The 22,634-nt window shown below is 29.3% G+C and overlaps 1 protein-coding gene across 1 annotated transcript in view; it reads left to right on the forward strand.

Moving 5' to 3' along the window:
* LOC148300010 (uncharacterized) overlaps positions 1–21,616 on the forward strand; it is a gene marked incomplete at its 3' end in the record, with an annotated part of 89,037 nt that extends 67,421 nt beyond the window's left edge. The window contains exons 3-7 of the mRNA XM_088275392.1: positions 5,126–5,404; positions 10,813–10,973; positions 16,708–16,921; positions 19,544–19,937; positions 21,513–21,616. Coding sequence (XP_088131518.1) covers positions 5,126–5,404; positions 10,813–10,973; positions 16,708–16,921; positions 19,544–19,937; positions 21,513–21,616 — 1,152 coding nt within the window. The remainder of the gene's footprint in view (positions 1–5,125; positions 5,405–10,812; positions 10,974–16,707; positions 16,922–19,543; positions 19,938–21,512) is intronic.
* Positions 21,617–22,634: the final 1,018 nt, after the last annotated feature.

The following is a 22,634-nucleotide window of genomic DNA, read 5'->3' on the forward strand; positions in this document are numbered from 1 at the left end:
ATATATATATATATATATATATATATATATATATATATATATATATATATATATATATATATATATATATATATATATATATATATATATATATATTTATATATATATATATATATATATATATATATATATATATATATATATATATATATATATATATATATATATATATATATATATATATATATATATATATTATATATATATATATATATATATATATATATATATATATATATATATATATATATATATATATATATATATACATATATATATATATATATATATATATATATATATATATATATATATATATATATATATATATATATATATATATATATATATATATATATATATATATATATATTTATATGTATATATATATATATATATATATATATATATATATATATATATATATATATATATATATATATATATATATACATATATATATATATGTGTATATTTATAAATATATTTATATATATACAGTGGGTGGCCAAATTATTAGGGACACTTTGAATTTCCTGTAATTTTCATATTCAAATGAATTTAATGAGCAAATAATAAGGTTTTTTAATTAATTTTTTTATTGATTTGGGTGCTTTATTAAGAATTTAGAAACAATATAGTCATACATTTTATAAAAGTAATTTATTTTTATCATAAAAGTGATTATTCAAAAATGTTAGAAAAAACCTTAATATTTAGTAATAACACCCTTTGCTGCGATTACAACATCCAAACGTCGGGGCATGCTTTCTATACAGATTTTTGCATTGTGCCGAAGATTAAGGTTACCATGCCATACTCTGATGAGAGTTTCTTTCAGTAACCGCTTGGTGGTGATGACTATTTTATCAATTTCCCGTTTCGTTAGACTCCAAATGTTTTCAATGGGGTTCATATCCAGCAAATTGCCCGGGCAAGCCAAAACACATACTCAACAGACGTTTTTTTCAGCCAGGAATGCAGTAACACTCCTGACTTTATAACGCGGTACCTATTCATGCATAAACACATACTCTTCATCACCAGGGAACCATTCCTTAGCCTCCGCTGGAGCCGACTTTTCAGTACTCGCTGGTACACGTCTTGCCTCATGGTCCCTTCCATGATATAGAATCGTCTCATACCCTTAAATGAGATCATGGACCGTAACATTATGCTAACAGGGTGTTTTTAGCCCTCTTCATAAGGCAGTCCGGGTGGAATTTTTCTCCTGGGCCACGTCGGACGAATGAAGTTTTTCCCACCAAAATTTTAAATGTTGACTCGTCTTAGAAGCAGACCTATAAAGTATTACCATGATTGCAAAAATGTGTATTTTTAATTATCTTCTTATTTTATTTTACAAATGTTAGTCATAAATACTCGATTCCAGTCCGAAACAGTCATATTCCGGTGTTCTTTGGCCCATAAGAGTCGTTTTTCTTCATGTCTCAGTCAGGCGTAGTTTTTTGGTTGAACGTCGACCCATTAGATTTACTTCAACTAACCGTCTCTGAACTGTCCTTTTGGAGACGTTAATTCCTTCATCGTTTATCGACAAAAGTTAACAACAATTAGACAATCAACAGACATTTTACGATTTTGGAAATAGATGTCCCTGATTTTATGGGCACCACGCGGAGTTTTGATCCTTTTTCTGCCTTTTTTCCGAAGCGGGCTGATTCCAGAGGCAGGTTTTTATCAATTTTTCTTTGTATTCGATAAACTCCTGACTTCAAAATATCTGTTAGTGCTGCTATTTTTCTCTGGAAATATGTAAAATGAAGTAGTCAGGTTATAACTTCACTATATTTTCTTAGAGATATGTTTGAAGACTGCTCATACTTAAATTGAGAATATTATGGTTCAGTTCAAACTAAATTGAATTTTAATTAAAAATTAATTGAAATTAACTTGTTGAATTAGCAAAACAAATAAATTATTAAAGAAAAAATAATTACAACGAATTTGTTTGACCACAAAATTCATTTAAACTTGGAAATTACAAAAAAGTACAAGTGTCCCTAATAATTTGGCCACCCACTGTATATATATATATATATATATATATATATATATATATATATATACATATATATATATATATATATATATATATATATATATATATATATATATATATATATATATATATATATATATATATTTATATATTTATATATATGTATATATATTTATATATATATATGTATATATATATATATATATATATATATATATATATATATATATATATATATATATATATATATATATATATATATATATATATATATATATATATATATATATATATATATATATATATATATATATATATATATATATATGTATATATATTTATATATATATATATGTATATATATATATATATATATATATATATATATATATATATATATATATATATATATATATATATATATATATATATATATATATATATATATTTATATATGTATATATAAATGTGTGTATTATATAAATATACACAAGTATAAAAAAAAGAATTGTGAAAAATAAATCATATACTGCATAATGGGGTCACTTAAAACTAGCCTATGACAGGTTGGAAGCCTTTTAATACTCAGACAATGATATTTTTCTTATTTTATGTTGAGATGTCAATATATTGAATTGTGTTTATAAGCCCACTATTGTGTAAAAAAAGACCTTTGGAAAAAAATGTGTGCGTATTTTAAATTAGACATATGTTCAATCGCGCAAGATTAGCTCCCTGTGTGTTATATGTACGAATGTTATGCCATTATACCACGAATTGAAATTCCTAATTCTACAAAAGATTCCTTTCAAGGATTCTTGTCTCTTTCCTTTATTAGCAAAGGATCGTATAAATCTCGGTATTGTTCAGACGACGTACAAAATTAAAATGCTAAAATAAAATTGGCAAGGATCTACATAAAAATATATTGCTTAACGGTCACACATTGAGCCAGGATTAAGAAAAATACAAAAAGCCAAATAAGGAATTAAGGTGTCCGTTGAAAAAGATTTTTCTCTTCTACCAATACATTTTCGTTAATTTTTAAACAAGCCACACTCATGATTTATGTAATATTTCGTTTTATTTTATTCTCATTTTCGACACCTTGTATTTGATGGGAATTTTGAAGAATGAAAATACTTTGATTCTCAAATTACATATTATAGTAAAAATATAAAATATTATTTTGTTATCCACTTCACTATCGATTAAAATAGGAAAAACAAGTTGAGGTGGTTAATGATATGAAAAGAGTGAAAAAATGGTAAAACAAATTTATGCAGCAATAGAAGATGAAAATTAAATTAGAAAAAATCCGAGGAAAACATAGCAAGATCAAGTATTTCGAAAACTTGAAAATTAACTTGTCAGTGGTCGACAAAATTATTGGATATGTAAAAGATGCATTTTTCTGCTCCTTTTTCAAACTACATTCGTCTCATAAGTTATTTTTACTGTTTACTCCTCACTCAATCATTCCACGTGAATTTAAATTATGTATCTATAATGATTATCTCAGCTTTGCGTTATTTCCTTATTTCACCATACGAATATCTATTTACATCGTTTTAACGCACATTTTTATGAGAGATAGCATTTCGACTGCATTCAGTCTACCTTCATCTTTTTATTGCCAACTCCATATTTTACTTCCATTCGTAAGGATATAAGAGCATATTAAAAAATTTATATAAATCACACACAGAATATAAGTCAAGGTGAAGTCATTTTGTAAATAAGGTTCCATTCAAGATATTTTAGGGTATTTTCAGATAATTTTCCAATTATTCGCAATGGGTTTCATGAGATTAGAAAATTATTTTCCAAAATCTTTCAGTAAGTTGTTTGGTACATTTAAACCCACTCCTTAATTTTACTCAGAATACACCCGAACAAAGTGCTCACCACAAACTTTTCTTATAAAATTTGTCTCGATTTTTTTCTATTCTTTTCCAGAAAGTTCTGATATTGACATTTATTTCCACAACTTGGTCCGGGGACTTCTTTCCTAAGAGTTTCGTAATAATGAGAAGATGAAAGGGAAAAAAGAAAAGTATGAATTATGTAACGAGATTAGCGGTATTGATGTTCAGATTTCTCAACAATTAAGTACTTTTGTTTTGTTTTATCTTATTCAGTTTCACCAATAAAATTACTTGTATAATTCAATTGGTAAACTTTTTCCAATATGATTTAAACAAATTGTTTATTGATGCGGTATTTGCTTTGAAGAACAAGTCAGGATTAACGTTACAATGATTTTGCGTTTTTTTGTTGGTTTGTGCGATAATTGCGATTTTTGTTGTTTTTTTATTTGATTGCTAGGATTTTTTTGGAATCGCACCAAGAATGCTTTCAACAAGATTTTCATGTATATGTACTTGGCTAGGTTTGTAATTTCGAGTAAAGATACTCTTTGTAATTTTTTGTTTGCGCAAATTCCTTTTTTAACTATTTTTTTTCATCTCGTATTCTAAATGTGAATAAATGTAAGTAATTTTTGGTAAAATAATAAAAAAAAAACATAAAAAACAAATATTGAAAACTACGTGGCAATATTGTAAAATACCAGCAAACCAGCTTTAAACTCCATCTCAATGAAATAATAATGCATTATTGCAACGTATTAAATAACAATTGCATCCAGTTTGTATGATTTTTTAAATTTTATTGAATGTTTAATCTTGAAATTTTTTAGAAATCTTAGAAAAATAAAACTTTTCCGTCTTTGACATCGTTTAAGATCATATGTTGATCACAGTATATCATAGTAGATCACTGTATTATACTTGTATGACTTTTAAAAATTTAAATAGTGTGGTTGTCAATCATGGGTTTGAGGATGGTGAATCACATGTGTAAAGCGATCACTTGAACACCGTTTGACAGATTGTAAACCCTGTAATAAAAGACTTCCATATTCTTCTAACTAAACCAGCCTTGTTAATGCCTATTTTTCCATCTTCTTCTTCATCTATGTTTAATTGTCAAAAATATAAAATAAACAAAATAAATAAAATAACCAAACCAGCCTTGTAAATGCCAAGACCATATTCCTTTTCATCTGTTAAAAATCAAACGATTTCTTTCTTTTTTCAGGTACATCTACCACAGACAGTACCGAGCCCAGTCCGACTGTCGCAGACGATGGCAGCGCCACCAGCAGCAGCATCAGCACCAGCACAGTCAGCACCAGTGCAGCAGCTCGGACTACCGCGCGGAGCACCACCCTGGACCCTCGCGAGGCGGCCCGCCAGGCGGCGCTGGAGCTGTCCAGGGAAATATTTAGGAATATCACCAAGCAGCTGCGGGAGTCCATCGCCTCCAAGGACTTCTCCGTCTTCACAACCACCGCCGTTAACCAGGATGAACAAGATGGTGAGTGCCAAATAATAAACACTTTTAAAATAGTCGCAACTTTTTAATTAAACGCCAATTATTAAATAATACATATAAAATAATCACCATTTTTCAAATAATCACCACTTTTCAAATAATAACCAAATTTCAAATAGTCACTGTTTTTCAAATAATCACCACATTTCAAATAGTCACCACTTTTAAAATCATCACCACTATTCAAATATTCACCACTTTCAAAAATAATCACCACTTTTCAAGTAATCTCCACTTTTCGAATCTTCAACTTCATGCCCTCATCTACAGCCCAATGGTTAAAAGAGCACTGCATCTTATAAACGCAGTGTTATCTTGAGTATTAATACATGAAGGAAAGGTGATGTTCAACTAGTTAGTATTTTCACCTGTTGATGAGAATATCTGTAGTTCTCAAAACTAGTCAGGTTTACATTAATGAACTCAATAAATGGTCATACACAACCCTTTTATTTTGTTTTTTTTTTTAAATATTGATTATGACTCCCAGATACTTTGAATACAATAAATTTATTATTTTTCTAATCCTGATCCGCACCCAACGGTGCATAGGGTACTGCATCGTTTTGACGCAGTGTTATCTTCTCGTTACTTACATGAAAGGAAGGTGATCACTTTTGAGCCTCAGGGACCAGTCCAGGGTAATATTAATAAAATATTGTATTGTTAAATTACAAATATTTATTTTGACTCCTTCCTGGGAATCGAAACCGGGACCTCCACCACGGTTGCTGAGTAAGCTAACCATTACACTACGGAGGCAGACAACAATATCATTATCAAACCCTTATCTGCAACCCAATGGTGCATAGGGCACTGCATCTTAATAACGCAGTGTTATCTTGATCTTTAAAAAATGAATAATAGGTGAAAGGTCCAAGGTATATTTGAATAAATATAAGAGTGAAAATAACATGGACGATAATATAGGCAGATAATATAAATGCCTACTCGTATTAAATGCAAATGATATGGTTTCAAATATAATTGCAAAGGATTGAATTCAGTTAATATCCAATAATTATTCTTTAAACCGATCATAAATTTTTGATCAATAATGTATTCAACCCTAGTACCCTTTCGATAAAGGATTTACTGGCTGTGTATGATTACACCCTCGTGGTTTAGTGGATAACGAATACCCCTGCAGTATTCCCCACAAAATGTTATTTCACGACAGTACTAGGGTCGTAGTTATTTATCGAAAATTCGATTTGATATAAAATATTCATGGTCTGAGCAATAAATACATTATTTTCAGACGAATAATAAACGCTGGGTTTATAATAAAACTTTTCCATGCAAATAAAAGACACGGAATATTGTTTTCACAACTTGGGTACGCTGAGTTTTCATTTAGATTTATGAGGAAATATAAAACTTCACATCTGTTTGCAATGAAAATTGCAATATATGGATAGAAATTTTCCTTGGTACGCGTCAAATAGTTCGTTTTTAATAAACGAGTGTATTATAGGGGTTTCAACTCAGAAAGTATGGTGAACTTTTAAGTATATAATTATGGTCATTTAAGTCAGCTCAATGCAAGTTGGTAAACCATGGAATGCCTAGACTCTTATCTTCTTGCATAAAAAAGATAGATCCTTTTCGTTAATAATTGTACGCGTTGATAATTTCTTTTTAATAACTATTAAAGGTTTTTCAACTAAGATAGTATGTGGAATGTAACAAAAGTGGATAATGTAGTCATTTAAGTGGCAGATGGTAAACCATAAAATGCCTTAACTTTCATATTTTTCCATTAAAAATATAGATTAATTCATTTCACTCGTGACACCTTTAATGAATATTGATTAATAATACGCTGGGTGTTATTCAACTGCTGATTGAGAGAATAAAAGGTTAAAAGATCTCAAAATAATTTTTAAATATTGTTTCTAATGCTTTGTGTCACTTTTTTAACAAATGAAACACGAATTAAGTTTTTATTTTTTATTTAGTGCTTTAAAATTTCGGTTTTGAAAATAAAATTTCATTATCCAAGAATGTTTAGTTTATATTTATAAATAAACAAATAAATTTGGATTACTACCTCATACTATAAATTTATATTAATATAAACGTAACTGGTCTTAGAACTAGAAGTTTACATATGAATAACGCAGTGCAAATTTTTAAAGGGTACAACCCTAAAAACTGCCCTGCTCAAAGAGGGTTGTCTGTAGATAGGAAAGAAAAGATAGGGATGTTAAATGTGGAAAATATTTATTTGCTTGGAGATCAATTGAAAAATAATGATTTTAATTTTTATTTGGTATTTTTTATTATTTGGTATTGTTTTATTGATCTACATATTATTTAGTTCAAGCAAAAAATTTTCACAATTTTTTGCACTGCTTTTCGTAAACTATATGACAAATTTTTCATTCTTATATTATTTTGATTGAAACCCATTTCAAACTTTAAAAAATAAAGTCCAAACTGAAAAACTTCTTCGCTTGTAATCCATCTTCAAAATTAAATATTCAAAAATATCAAACCGAATACGCGAAAAACAACAAGTTAATGAAATTTCAAAGCTAACCTTGGAATGTGCATTTATTATTTTGAAATACATTTATAATTTTTTAAATACCGTTAAACACTATTAACTTCATTGACCGAAAGGTAAGTCATTATGTACAAAGCGATTCGATAAATTACTTCTTATAAAATTATTTAAACCTGAAAAAACAAATCGATATTTCCATGTTTTTTTTATTGAAAAGAGGTATTACTTATAAAATAAATGATTTATTACATAACAATCAAATTATAAAATACCTCTACGAGTACCTGCCTTTTCCTGAAAATTCTTTATTCTCTTCATCCATTTAAAGTAAGGGATGGATTGGAATAATAACCGTATTTTCAGACCTTTATTCAATATTTTATACTTGCTTTAGGGGGACCCTTATACCTGTAAAATTAGAAGGGATTAATAATTTAACAACATACACAATACATGTTAATAAGATGTTCAAAAGGAATATTTTTTCTTTTTATTTTTAGAATAAAAAACTCTTACATCAAAGACTAAAAAGTACAAAAACAAGCAAATCTCATATCCAAATTAATTAGGAAATATAATAATCCAAAATCAACTTCATAACTATGAAATCCAAAAAAAATATTAAAATCATGTTTTCAAAAAAAAACAAGTGAAAAATGTAAAAAACAAAAATTTTGAAATATTTATATATATGTTTTAGTACATGTTCTTGTATTTTAATAAAAAAGTATTGATACCTAAAATAAAAAAAAATGTTTTAATACTTAGTCATATTTGTATTGCGTTTTTAAAGGTGCTAAAAAATTTCGCGGTGCGATAATGAATCTTGTTATTCTGTCCAACTGACTTGATACCACTATCAATCATCAAAAATTTGATCACATTAAGTCACCTTTAATTTAGTACTCGGTGAACTTTTACGTCCTAAGCTTTTATGGTACGCATTTCTTAAAAGCTACATGTGTCTAAAAGTACCAATTCACCTCCATATCCTGTTGGTTAAATATTTACAGCCTTTATGGTATTGAAAACATTTTATAAGACAAGCCTATATAACCACAATTCTTTTATCGACCGAGCTCAGAACAACAAGCTTTGGAAAACAGGAAAAAGGCGAGATAAATTTGTCGAAGAGGGTAGGTGAGGGTATAATTTTGCCAGAAGCAAATGTATCAGCATTTGTCTGAATAAAATTGTCCCACGAATAAACAGATTTGGCGGACACTTTGTTTTAACCCCAATTCCTCAGAACATCATTCATTCCGTTCTATTTTTCCTCCGTCCTGTTGTTGGCATTCTACAGTAGAATATACGGAGCGATGGAGAAAAATATGCAAGAGAAAACCACTTCTTGAAAATTGGGAAAGATTTAGGAGTCTAGTCCATACATAAAATAAAGGCTTCACTGAGATGCTGAGGTTGAGAGGAATGATATAGAACAGAAACGATGGGAGAAAAGAGACCGGCGGAAGTCCTTATGGTAATAATAAGGGGTAGAAAAACTTTATACATTGTTTACTTCCCATAGATTTTTCAAAAAGATTTTCCAATATTTATTCTTCAAACATGCCTCCACTTTTGATCTTAAAGCGTCATAAATCACTCGATTTTTAACCATTCAATATGGCCTATTGAAAAATATTTGTTAATTATTTATCATGTCAAACCCAATTCAATGGTTTGAAATTTATATAACATTATTTGACGGAGATTTTTGTATTCCTTTCAATGAAAATCTAAGCGTGTATAATTTTTCAAATATCTTTTAAATCAGGTACTAGCGTGGCCACAGTTATTGTTTGTTAAGATTTATAACATAAGTAATTAAAAAAAAAAAAATTGATGTATTTATTTGGTAAAAAAAATGTGAAATGGTGCTCCTATCAATTTGATGATATCGCGGTTGTAGAGTATCATTCTTTATACTGGATTACGCAAATCTGGAAAAAGCAACGCATTGTTTAATTTTTAGCAACGTTTGGAGAGAACATGTACCAGTTTCTAAAAAAGATGAAATAGTACGTGACTCGATATAACAACTCAGTGTTTGGTAATGCTTTACCATTGTAGTAAATACAGAACTTTGAGAAATTGATTTTATACTCTAAATATAGAACAAATAAACAGCCTTATTTAATTTAATTAATTGATTCGACAGTCACTTTCCATTTTTAACTAAAATTTTACATAGTATATACCACTATTTCTTAAAATCTACTGTGACACGTGTTTCAATTTTAAAATCAAATGTATAATAACATATTTTTTAATATACAAAGAAAATGGAGCCAATAAAAAAGGAAGTTAAATAAGGTTTTCAAATATTATCGACAATGAATATAAAAAGTTTACATTATTTTTAGTATACGCAAGTTATTGATCACAATTTTTTCTCACTTAGGAGTTAACATACTATTTTTTTGTTTGAAAATATTTACTTTGTGGTTCGCTGTTTTTTTTTGTTTAATGTAAGTAATTTTTAAATGTATGTAACCACTCACAGTGTTCGGTTATTTACTAACATAATCCAAATTTTTGTAAAAAACTTTTAAATTTCACTTTATGCGAGTATGTCGCTCAGGAAGTAATATGCAGTAAACCTTTACAATTGATACATAGCTAGAACTTAAAAAAACTAAAAGCAATATGGTTGTCAATCATGGGTACAACGGTAAATTTTACATGGTGTATAAAATGGTGAATTAAACCTGTCAATGATACATTGTTAGCCCAGATATCCAAAGTCTTCTCCAACTATGTTGATAAATCAATAAATGCAAGCTCATTTTTTTTAAATATGAATTATTTGACGATTCCAATCTGTATTAGTCGTCCGTTGCTAAAATGAATTTAATTCATATTTATATTTTTTGTGTAGATCTTCACCCGTTTCGCCACCAGCCAAAACATCACCACGAACACCACTGGGGACCATATTTCGACGAGCCTCTCAATGGGGCTTCGGCACTTCAGGTCAGAACTCACCTGGCCTCCGAAGCTGTACTCAACTGTAGGGTTGGAATGCTTCGCGATAAGACGGTATGTATAAAAGTTCAATTCAAAGTTACTTTTAGGGTTGAAGTGCTTTGCAATCAGACGGTATGTATAAAAATTCAATTCAAAGTCATTGAATAAAAAAACAAAAACTATAAAGCTTTGTGGATTTTTATTTCATTTGGCCAGTGACCAAGTTTGGTCATTACCAACACCATCAAACTGATGAAGCTTATACTTATACTAATTATACTAATGAGTTATTCATAATGACCTTATTTTTTCAAAAGTCTTTTATTGAGAGATTAAGCTTGTAGTGTTATGGAAATTTTGTTATATAGCTATTGTTTCATTATTTATATACAGTTCAAGCTTTGATATAAGGGAAACAAATACATACTTTAATAACCTTTCTACACATATAAAGAAAAATTAAGACATTTGATTCCTAAAAAATAAATTAAATGAATTATATGAATACCACTATTTCTTAAAATCTACTGTGACACGTGTTTCGATGCATTCCGCATCATTTTCAAACACCGTATGTGAAGCTAATTCTAAATTTTAGAGTTGGTAAGTAAGTAAGTAAGTAAGTAAGTAAGTAAGTAAAACATTAATTAAAAATGGATAGATTTTACCACAAAGTGACTGCCGAATCAATTAATGGAATTATATGAATGTTATTAAAAAAAAACAATAAACACAATTTGATTTAATTTAACAAATATATACATATATATATATATATATATATATATATATATATATATATATATATATATATATATATATATATATATATATATATATATATATATATATGTATGTATATATATGTATATATATATATATATATATATATATATATATATATATATATATATATATATATATATATATATATATATATATATATATATACATGTAACTGTAAAGTTAATAAATAGAAAAATATCAACCGGACATATACATATGTACGAGTATATACAATAGTTTCGGTTTGTGGTCCCGCGGTTAGTTCAATTAAATTTATTTATTTATAATTAACATACACATTACAAACTTAAAATTTTAAGCGTATATGTACATTAAAAAAAATCGAAAATAAGCAAGAATACTTATGCTAAAGGTGTTGAAGAATCCCGCTTTGGAAAACTCCTTCAGACACATGGAACAGGTCAATATCCAATGAGTGTCGATTGCATGTAAATGTCGCGGTGGTTTCGTGAGTTTCTGGATTCGAACCGACTAGTCGGTTCGAATCCAGAAACTCACGAACTAGAGTCGCGACTCTACCATAATTTGTTACCAAATTTTAAAATGAGCCATGTAGGCTCACATAAGTAGTATGAAATAGAAGTATTATAAAACACTCATATTTTTATTTTAAAAAAAATATAATAATGAAAATAATTTTATTTAAAATTAATTTTCACCAATAAATATCAGTAAATATTATTGTTCTTGTACTAAGTCGTGGCATTCTTCTATCAAAGACAATTAAGCAATATACTCGCTGTACCACAAAACAGTAACAACAAAGAAATTTACTGTTAATTAAGGTAAACTGAAATTTAATTACGGGTCAATTTGAGGTTGCTTAGAGGTTAACTTAAGGTTGGATTGGGGTAAACTTAATGTAAATTTAAGCTAAACATAAAATACACTTCAATTGAGCTAAATCATAATGTTATTTTTACTAAGTTTCAAGGTTAAATGAACTCTGTGTTGACTTATGTAAGTTTAGTAAACAATCAAATATTGTTTTAGTAAAACGAATAAGACTTTTGATTTTTACAGAAAACAGAAATATGAAGGCATTTACTAAACATCCATTTATATTTTTTAGAAAATGTATGCATAGATTTTTTTTTATATTTTATAATAATTTAAAGGGAGGAAACCGTTAATTAAAAAGAAAATTATTTTTACAACATTTTGAGTGTGTCCAAATACTTGTTCACAAAATCTGGATTATCTCCAATTACAGGGGTTATTTTCATATTATTTTTTGACATCTCATCAAAGATGAAGAAGAATATGGAGGTCTGGGCATTTACGGGGCTGACGACCGTCATAGGCTGGTTTAAATATCTGCTGTAATTGGAGATAATCCAGATTTTGTGAACAAGTATTTGGACACACTCAAAATGTTGTAAATAAATTATCTGGTCAAATTATAAGCTTAATAATAAAAATGAAAATGGCTTTCTGGCGTTTCTCATGTGTGTGATTATAATCCAGGATTCGGATCTCACATACTAATATAAGAGTTTCTGCTTAGTAAAAAGCTTCTTTACATCTCACCAATAGATGTCTCTAGTGAAGTTCTAGTGATTCAAGATCAAGATTTCTAAATTGGTTCATATATATAGAACTTCCAAGAATTTGAGTAGTGTGGTTGTCAATAATGGGTAGAATTGGTGAATGTTACACGTGTGTAAAGTGATCACTTAAACCAGCCTATAACGGTCGTCAGCCCCGTAAATGTCCAGACTTCCATATTCTTCTTCATCTTTGATGAGATGTCAAAAAATAATATAAAATTATTTTTGTTTTGCTCATTATACAAAATTTAAAGATTTTACACAGACTATGTATATTTTTATTAATATCTCAAAATTGATGAGCTATATTGAGATGAAGATGCCTGGCTATTTACAGACTTTTACACCAGTCCATGGCTGGTTTCAGTGTTAAAATTATTTTTGCTCTCTTTGACATACATAATTATGCCTAACAACGCTAAAAATATATACGATTTAACTAAATATGATAGCTGTCAGAAGCTTTTTTTTGTTAGTTAGAAAAACGTTAAAAAAATATTATGGAATTATCCTCACATTTCAAGTAATGTCTAAGGCAGCTGGTTCTGCCATTAATATAATATGATTCGACCATTTTTCTTCAATGAGTTGAATCGGTGATAGTAATTCTTTCTTCAGACCACTTTTGCCAAACTCAAAAATAATTTAATCCCGCCCACTTGAAATTTCAATTTTCATTTCATGGTAGAATTCGCTTTTGCAATCGACCAATAAATACTTACAAACGAGCAGTTATCGACAGAGTAGAGAGATGCTGACAAAGCTTAAACTGTCAGCGTTCCTATCCTTTTGGTTACAGTTATGAACTAAATAGGTACCTATATAAATAAGCTATTTATATTATGTTAGAAGTAAGTACTTTTAATAAATAATAAAGGAAAATTAATATGGCATACTTACCATAAAATAATGATACAAAAGCAATTTCATCAGACACTGAAAAAAAATATTTTGATGTAATTATTCTGATTTTTTTCTTGAATGTTTTGTATAAACTTGTATAAACTTTATAAAATTAAAACATAATACGTTTTTAGAAATTGTTTTATTTTGGTGCAGTTGTTTAACAAGCCGGTTTTGGTAAGCGCCTTGTCATCTTTAGGGATGGATATGTATTCACTCTGATTGAAAAATTGTCACTCTGTTTATGACAGCATTCTAAACTATCAGGTCTGTAAGAATATGGGCATGTTCGTCAGTATTAATGCCACGGTTGCTAGCTAGTGAGGTCACGTGCAGACACAGACACATTCTACTAATATTGACCGTGTTTATATTTATTTCAATAGATGATGCTGCCATTTTCATCAAACATACAGTTTTGCATCGTTGTTTCACAGACTATGAGTATATTTAATTTCTTCACAAGCATTCATTACTTCAAATTGTGTATGATTTCTATTTTCTTTCTTTGCCCATTTAACCAGACTTTCTCTTAACGGATACAGCTAGTAAAAAGCTAAATTAAAACTAATGATTCTAATTAATAAACTACTATACAATTTTGCCTTGATAAAAGGAAATGTTATATTTTTGAGAATATTATGCATAAGATTTGATAAATCTTATATTTTGGAGATAATTTTCTACGGAGTTTAAATGTCTCCAAACGAATACTTTTTAACGAATGTGTCACAGTAAATATAGCAACATTACATCAAATTACATATTAAAAAAATATTTGAGCCTAAAATATTACAATATATAAGATTTTTTGGCGTTAAGTAAAAAAAAGCTATCGATTTTTATCACAACTTACTTTGACGGCTTAAAGTATGGAAAACTACTTTCTAGCTCTTGTGTTGAAACATCCAAAAAAAGTTGTTTATCGACAAGTAAAGTAAAGCTTTCTTATAGTTTTGATTTGTTTAATTTACTTTTCTGGTATCGAAGTAAAATATTTGAACATAGTTAAAAAAGTAACACGAAATCTTTTAGATAATATTATCAAGAGATTATTATTCAGAAAAAGGTGTAACGTGGGTGTGAAATGTTTATATAAACTTTTCTGAGAGCTTTTTTTCGCTTGCTTGTTTATTTTTGTAGTTCAACGATCTCTCCGCATTAAAAATGAATTTTTAACGTCCATTTTTATTTTCATTTTCTCGAGATGAAGATAATTAATTTCGAATTCTCAACTTGTTAGTGTTTAAAGTTAGTAAATTATTTCCACTTAATTCAAATGTCAACTTATTCTTCCGTTTCTTTTGCGACATTTCTGCTTTTGAAATGAGATACATATTCAAATAAACTAGTTAACTTAAACGTGTCAGAAGCTGATGACCTACTTAGTAAGTAAAAAGTACTTTTAGAAAATCAGAAAATGGATTTATAAATGTCACGACTAAGAAATATATTTAAAAAGATTTTCTGTTATTTATTGATTCGGCATTAACTCTGTGGAGCATCACCGTGAATCTTCTTCGAATAACATCTAGAGGAAGATCAAAGAAATCTTGAATGCTGCAAAAAGAAATATGATTGAAAGTCATGGTTTAGGTGACGTTAAGGAGGACAAAAAGAGCTGACATCAACAGTCTTCAAAGATGATAAGTTAGGATGTAGCCAGAAAAAAATGTAATTAACATTTGAAGCAATAACTTTGTGATTTTCCATTTCGCAATTGAAATATAAATGTTTTAAATTCACTGTAAGTTTAACATTGTTTTAAATTCACTTTAAATATTTTATTTTAAAAACCTTATTTAATTAAACAATTTTTTAACCACTTTTTATTGGTACATTTTATCCAAACGCCTTCGACAAGAACCTTGTCACCTTTAGGGTTTATATACTAAATACAAAAACATTGAAATACTCATAATTAATTACCCTTCCCTTACCAAAGACTTCTACGCACTCTGTACACCATACGAAAATATGATTTAAAAATATATTTTAAAATATATAATTTAAAACTCTTAAATATTGTTTGTATTGTGGATTGCGTAGCGAATACGCCAACTCCAAATGACAATTACGAATAGAATCCAAAACAAAAAACACTCAAGAAATTTAATTTTAACTTCATTATAACAACCGGTTTCAAAACTTGCCTTTTCTTTTTCAAAACTGATAAAGAATAAAAATCTTAATATGTTTTAATCAGTCTTGAAACAAAAGCGGTTAGCTTTAAAACCAGTAGACATTATAATTAAGTTATTATAAAATACTCTTCTTATCAACCATTGTTTACATTATTTAATACCACTTTTTTATATATACCATACCATAAAGTTATCAATGCTTTTAAAATATATAAAAAAAAAAGTAAAATATTTGTAGCGATTTTGAAACAAAGTTATATTTTAATAATAAAATAACCAATGAGCTGAAAGTGTATGTCAGGATAGACAAGTGTAGATTTTCATACTTTCTGCCTACCCTTCTAGTGAAACAGCGTGATGATAATAGTACTAAAATTAAATTAAAACATTTTTTCTTCACAGGTGATGTGGTTACGCAAAACTGCCGACAAGGTCCACCTTTTGACAGTCGGGGCCACAACTTACAGTGGAGATTCAAGAATAGCGGTTAAGTTTCAGTATCCTAATAACTGGAGGCTCAGCATCAACCCGGTACAGAGGGATGATGCTGGACTGTATATGTGTCAGGTTTCGACTCATCCCCCTAGAGTACTCATCACGAACGTCACTGTCTTAGGTAAGCTACAAGTTGTAAAAAAAAAATATTTTTGTCTATTGAAATTCTGTTGGATGTCAGTAATACAATAAGCAAACGTTTTTGAGTTGATAATTCAAGTGTGAATTATTTTGCAAGAGTTGTGTTTGTGTTGTTTTTTTTTGTTTTGTTTGTTTGCCAAAGTCATCAGTAAAGAAAGCTGAATTGGTCCATACCGATTTCAAGTCTTAGAATTTTTTTAATAGTTAATCAACTCAGATGTCCGCCTCCGTAGTGTTATAGTAAGCGTGTTTAGCTACCATACAGGATGTCCCGGATTCGATTACCAGGGGGGGGGGAGCGAATAAATAGTGGTGATTTAACACTCTTATATTTTTTTAAAATTACCCCGGACTGGCACCTGAAGCACAGGGCTGATCACCTTTCCTCCATGTGTTGACGATCAAAATATAACTTCTTTTATATGATATAGTGCCCTATGCACCATTGGGTGCGGATAAGGGTTTTAAAAATACTCAAATTTTATATTTACTTCAGTCAAAAGTTCATAATGACTTCAAATCATAGAAATTTTTCAATGGCCAAAAAATAGGTCTTTTGAACAAAAAAATGTTAAGAAAAATCCGTTTTCGAGTATGAATACAACTTCGAAATTCAACGTTTAATTTTTCTTTTGGGGGTACTTTACTCAAACGTTGTATTCAGTATGGTACAATATACCTATACATATTTGGCAATTACTCCATCATGATAGAGGTAAGGGTTAAGAGTAGTTTAAGGGGTTAGTGACGTACAATGTGCGCGCTATTCACAGATGTGTAGGTCCTCACCAAAACGTTACATTTCCGTTAGAAATTATTTAAAGTAATCAGGAATTCTAGCTTGTAAAATTGTTACGTTTTGGTACGATTTGATGATTTCATATTAGTTTAACACAAGATTGGTCACGTTTTGTCGCGACTTTAATTAAGATTTCAATATAATACATTGAGCATAACTTTTGTCCACCTCCGTAGTGCAATGGTCAGCACGCTCGGTTACCATTTTGGAGGTCCCGGGTTCGATTCCCAAGGGGGGTAAAAAAGATGGAAGTGATTTTTTCACTGTAATATTTATTCAATACTACCCTGGACTGGTAACTGAAGCGGAGGGCTGATCACCTTTCCTTCATGTGTAAAAGATCAAGATTACACTGCGTTTATATGACGTAGTGCCCTATGCACCATTGGGTGCGGATAAGAGTTTTATTACTTAATTATTATTACTAAACAGAATATTGGAAATATAACTTTTTGGTGAGGACCTCCACAGATGTTTGAATCTGTGAGACAAGCATCAATGGGTTGGAGGCTTGAATACTTAAAGGGACGTTATTCAGGAAGGCTATATCATACCTTCAGTTAAATTGAGTTTTTTAACTGCTGAAATATTCAAATCGGAGAGCGCAGGTTAATGTAGCATTAAGAACAAGGTCATGTTGCTATTAATATTATAAATGTGTTCAAAAACAGCATTTTTGCTGGTGTGGAGAGGCGTGTTCAAAATTTAATTTAAAATACAGGCTAGAGGAAAATATCTTTAAACCTGAACCGTTGTTGTCTTATTTTTTTTCTGACTAATATGTTACAAATAAACAAATTAAATAAATAAAATAAAATATGTAGAATTCAAAGTTGAGTATTTGAAACAAAATTTATTAACATATTTAGAAATTACAAAAAAAACGTGGGAAGGTTAAATATGAACCTATATAACAATAAAAGATATAAATATATATTTTTCAACCCTTATCCGTACCCAGTAGTGCATAGGGTACTGCATCATGTAAACGCAGTGTTATCTTGTTCGTTAACACATAAAGGAAATGTGATCAGCCCTTCGCTTCAGGTACCAGTCCAGGGTATAATATTGACAAAATATGAGAGTGAAAAAATCTCTAATATTTATTTGACCTCCTCCTGGGAACCAAACCCAAGACCTCCAGAACGGTAGCCGAGCGTTTATATTTAGGGTGTAACAAAATAAGACGAGTTTACATTTTATACATATTAAAATCAAGATGACAAACACAATTAAAATAAAAGATAACGCCAGATTTAGGTAATATAAAATAATATTTTTTTTCCTTTGAAATCATAAGGTATTTCGTTTTTAGTATGTAAAAATGAACACTAAAATACGAATTACAAATTTCAGGAAAGTAAGAATTTTGTATAAATTTAAGAATGAATGTTTCAAAGTAAATCGTGAATTAGAATTATATGATCGAATTGATATTTATACTAAAAAATTAGACCGAAAATCATTTTTGTCAAATTGAAGTTAATAAGGACAAAAAAATCAGTTTCATTTGATATTTTAAGCTATGGTTTATTGAAAAGGAAAAATTTGAATAAAAGGACAAAATTACTAAATGGAACGGAAAATTTATCATTGAAATAAAAAAAGTTTGATAAAAAATCTTTACTAATATATATGAATATAACACATGGATAAGACATATTTTTGTGGTTGTTTGTAAGTCATAAAAGTGGTCTCATACAAGTGTTTTATTTTTGAATAAAAAAAACCTTAAATTCCACAAAGTCTTTGCCAAATATATAAATACCATTTTGCTTATACATTTTAAACTTGTTTCTCTAGCACCTATTTTGAAAATAGTTGACGAGCAAGGCCACGAAGTCCGAGATCGATACTACAAAGCCGGCAGCTCCATAGAGCTTTCTTGTCGGGTCTCAAGAGCCTACACCGGGACATTGAATTCCGTCACTACTTCAACCCCTTCTCCCGTATTCAACAAGCCCATCTTCACTCTTCCGACAACGACTGCCAACCCCCCGAGCGTCGACAACCAGACGACAACGAGCAACTCCTCGGAGTCGGTCCTATCTGAAAATGTGACCAAAGCCTTGACGAACAATAGCGGTTTACCGAAAGACAAAGTAGATGGGGCCAGCGCGAACAATAACGTTTATGGAATCACGTGGTACAAAGATGGGAAACTTTTAACCGAGAAAGTTACGGCCAGGAATATGAGGTAAGTTGGAAGCGAGTTGAACGTGAATTAGTTTTGGTATTCTCCACGGTAGGCCTGATTTGATCTTTTGTTCGAGGGATATTTAAGTCGAACCATTGTTCGGGTAAGGACTGAGAATTTCTTTAATTTATGTACTCCAAACTATTACTTGCTAAAGTTAGATTTGAAGTGGAAAATGTTCGGTGTTCTTAATTTTAATTCCACGCCCTAAATTAAGTCTTTAATTTATTCAGGTTATCAGTGGAATAGTAATAGAAGTATCTTGCTGACGAATTACCAGGGATCAATTCCCGACCATAAGTACCCGAAATATTTTTTTGTATTTTAATAAGTCTCTCTGACATATCATCTGACGCAGATATTGCTGTATTTTTTTCCAAATAAAATTGTTTAATTAAAAAAAAACTAATTAATAAGTATTTTGTGATTAACATCATTTTTCCTAAATAATATCATTCCCAGTAAATTGATTCCAAAATTCCAAAAACTTTGAAAAATCTTGAATACCAACAATCACAAAAAAACATATTTAAAAATAAGCAAACGTTTAATTAATTTATGGAGCTGAGATATTTTTGTAAACATCATGGAAATCCATTAAAAAAATAAAAGAATTTTTAATTTATTGAATATGTAATTTTTTTTACTATCATGATTTAAAATACTCTTTTGTAAAAAAGGTAGGGAAAGGCTTCTTAATGTAACAAAATGTTTGAAGTTAGAGTCAATTGAAATAAAACCAAATTCATTATTTGTTCATTGTAGTAATGATAAATAAATACTTCTAAAAGTAGAAGTATAAAATAATCTCAAAGATTTAAATAATTCGTAAAAAAATGCCAAAAAATCAAATAAATACAATTCCATCTAACACGTGTTATAATACTTTTAATAATAAACAGAATCAGTACATAGAAATATGGGTCTCAAATATACTTTTTTCTGTCACTCAAATTTATCGTTAGCAAAGTTGGAAACAAAAAAGTATTAATCGCGATTTTTTTTTCATTAGGTTTAGAACTTAGTTCTTGTTTAAATATTGTGGATTTTATAAATCAGATTTTAGAACCAATGTTTTAAAAGTCATTTAGTGATAACGTTGCGTTGCGAGCATTCGTATAGTCAGTAGAGTTCCGATTTCTCCATCCGAAGTCGGACGCTCGCCGCGAATGTTACGTTACGACGAAATGCTCCAGTCAGTCCCCACTTTTATAAGTATTTTACATTAAAAAATAAAACATCGATTGATATTACAGTTTTTGCTGTATAGCGTACGGTAAAAATGTACCAAGTACACCGTAGAAATCAAAAGAAAGATTAAATTTACCATATAAATTATTTCCGTTTTGTTTCACACTGCCTAGTAGTTTACTCGCCCATTTGATCAATAATATTATTTCCATTGAATGACAAGAATTTTCAATTTGACCAACCCAACAGAATTAAATTTATCGTGAAAATAGTTGGAATATTTGGAATATTTAGATTTATGACGGCAAATCAGGTATAAAATTTACAACGTACCGTAAATTGGGTAATGATTTACGATTTTCAGATTGCGAAATTGATTTTCAGTTCGACCTTCAAACTTTCACATGCCGATCAGAAAGACAGCGGTGCCTACGCGTGTTCTATTCTGAACGCTTCCACAGTCACTGTCCAAGTTCAGGTGTTAAGTGGTAAGTAATAATAAAAAAATCTAATTTTAACCAATTACTTATTGTACCGTATGATTTCAAATGTTATATGGTAAAGTATGATGAAATTCAATGACAAAAATAAACTCGATAGTTGCGTTTTGCAATCAAAATAATTGATATAATATAAGCATTATACGAGTATACATATCGTAGTCATACAGGAGAAAGTGACCAAGTGCATTTGTTTACAAAAACGTGATCGTTGACTATTTGATATCTTACTAGCTTTAATATTGCCCTGAAAAAATCCCAAAGTGATTTCAAACTCGGAAGTATAATATGTTGAATTGTTAAAAATGAAAAACTGCATTGATGTTTATTATTTTGCCAACCAAAAGTGACTTAAATGGCCCTCCTGAACATTTTACGTTTTGTTAGTTGGTCACTTTCTCCTGTACGACAACAATATGTACATATGTGTCATATTATTTTTTGACATCTCATCAAAGATGAAGAAAAATATGGAAGTGTGGGCATTAACGGGGTAACGACCGTCATAGGCTGGTTTAAGTGATTACTTTACACACGTGTAACATTCACCAATTCCATATTCTTCTTCCAGACTTCCATATTCTTCTTCATCTTTGATGAGATGTCGAAAAATATTATGAAAATTAACTCTTGTAATTGGAGATAATCCAGATTTGTGAAAAAGTATTTAGACACACTCAAAATATTGTTTATAAGTATGTGTATTCACCTAAAATAATTCAAAACACAAATATTTTTTTTTCGTCTTGTAACATCGGGCACATAAAGTTTTTTTTCCTGTTTGTAGCACAAATATTTTTTCTGGTGATTTATTTAATTGCCGTGGTAGTTAATGCGTTTCACTGCCGTCCTGGATATCCCAGATTTGATTTCAAGAGAGATTCTTCCCAAAATTTTATTTTGTAGTACCCTGAACTGGTACCAGAAACAAAAGACTAATCACGTACTCTTCATACATGTGATGTTCAATATACTGGGTATAAATAAGACTAAGTGAGAGTGGGAA

This window comes from Brachycentrus maculatus, unplaced genomic scaffold (assembly GCF_059751285.1).
Source record: "Brachycentrus maculatus isolate JH-2025_06_01 unplaced genomic scaffold, ASM5975128v1 h1tg000853l, whole genome shotgun sequence".
In the NCBI taxonomy this organism is placed as follows: domain Eukaryota; kingdom Metazoa; phylum Arthropoda; class Insecta; order Trichoptera; family Brachycentridae; genus Brachycentrus; species Brachycentrus maculatus.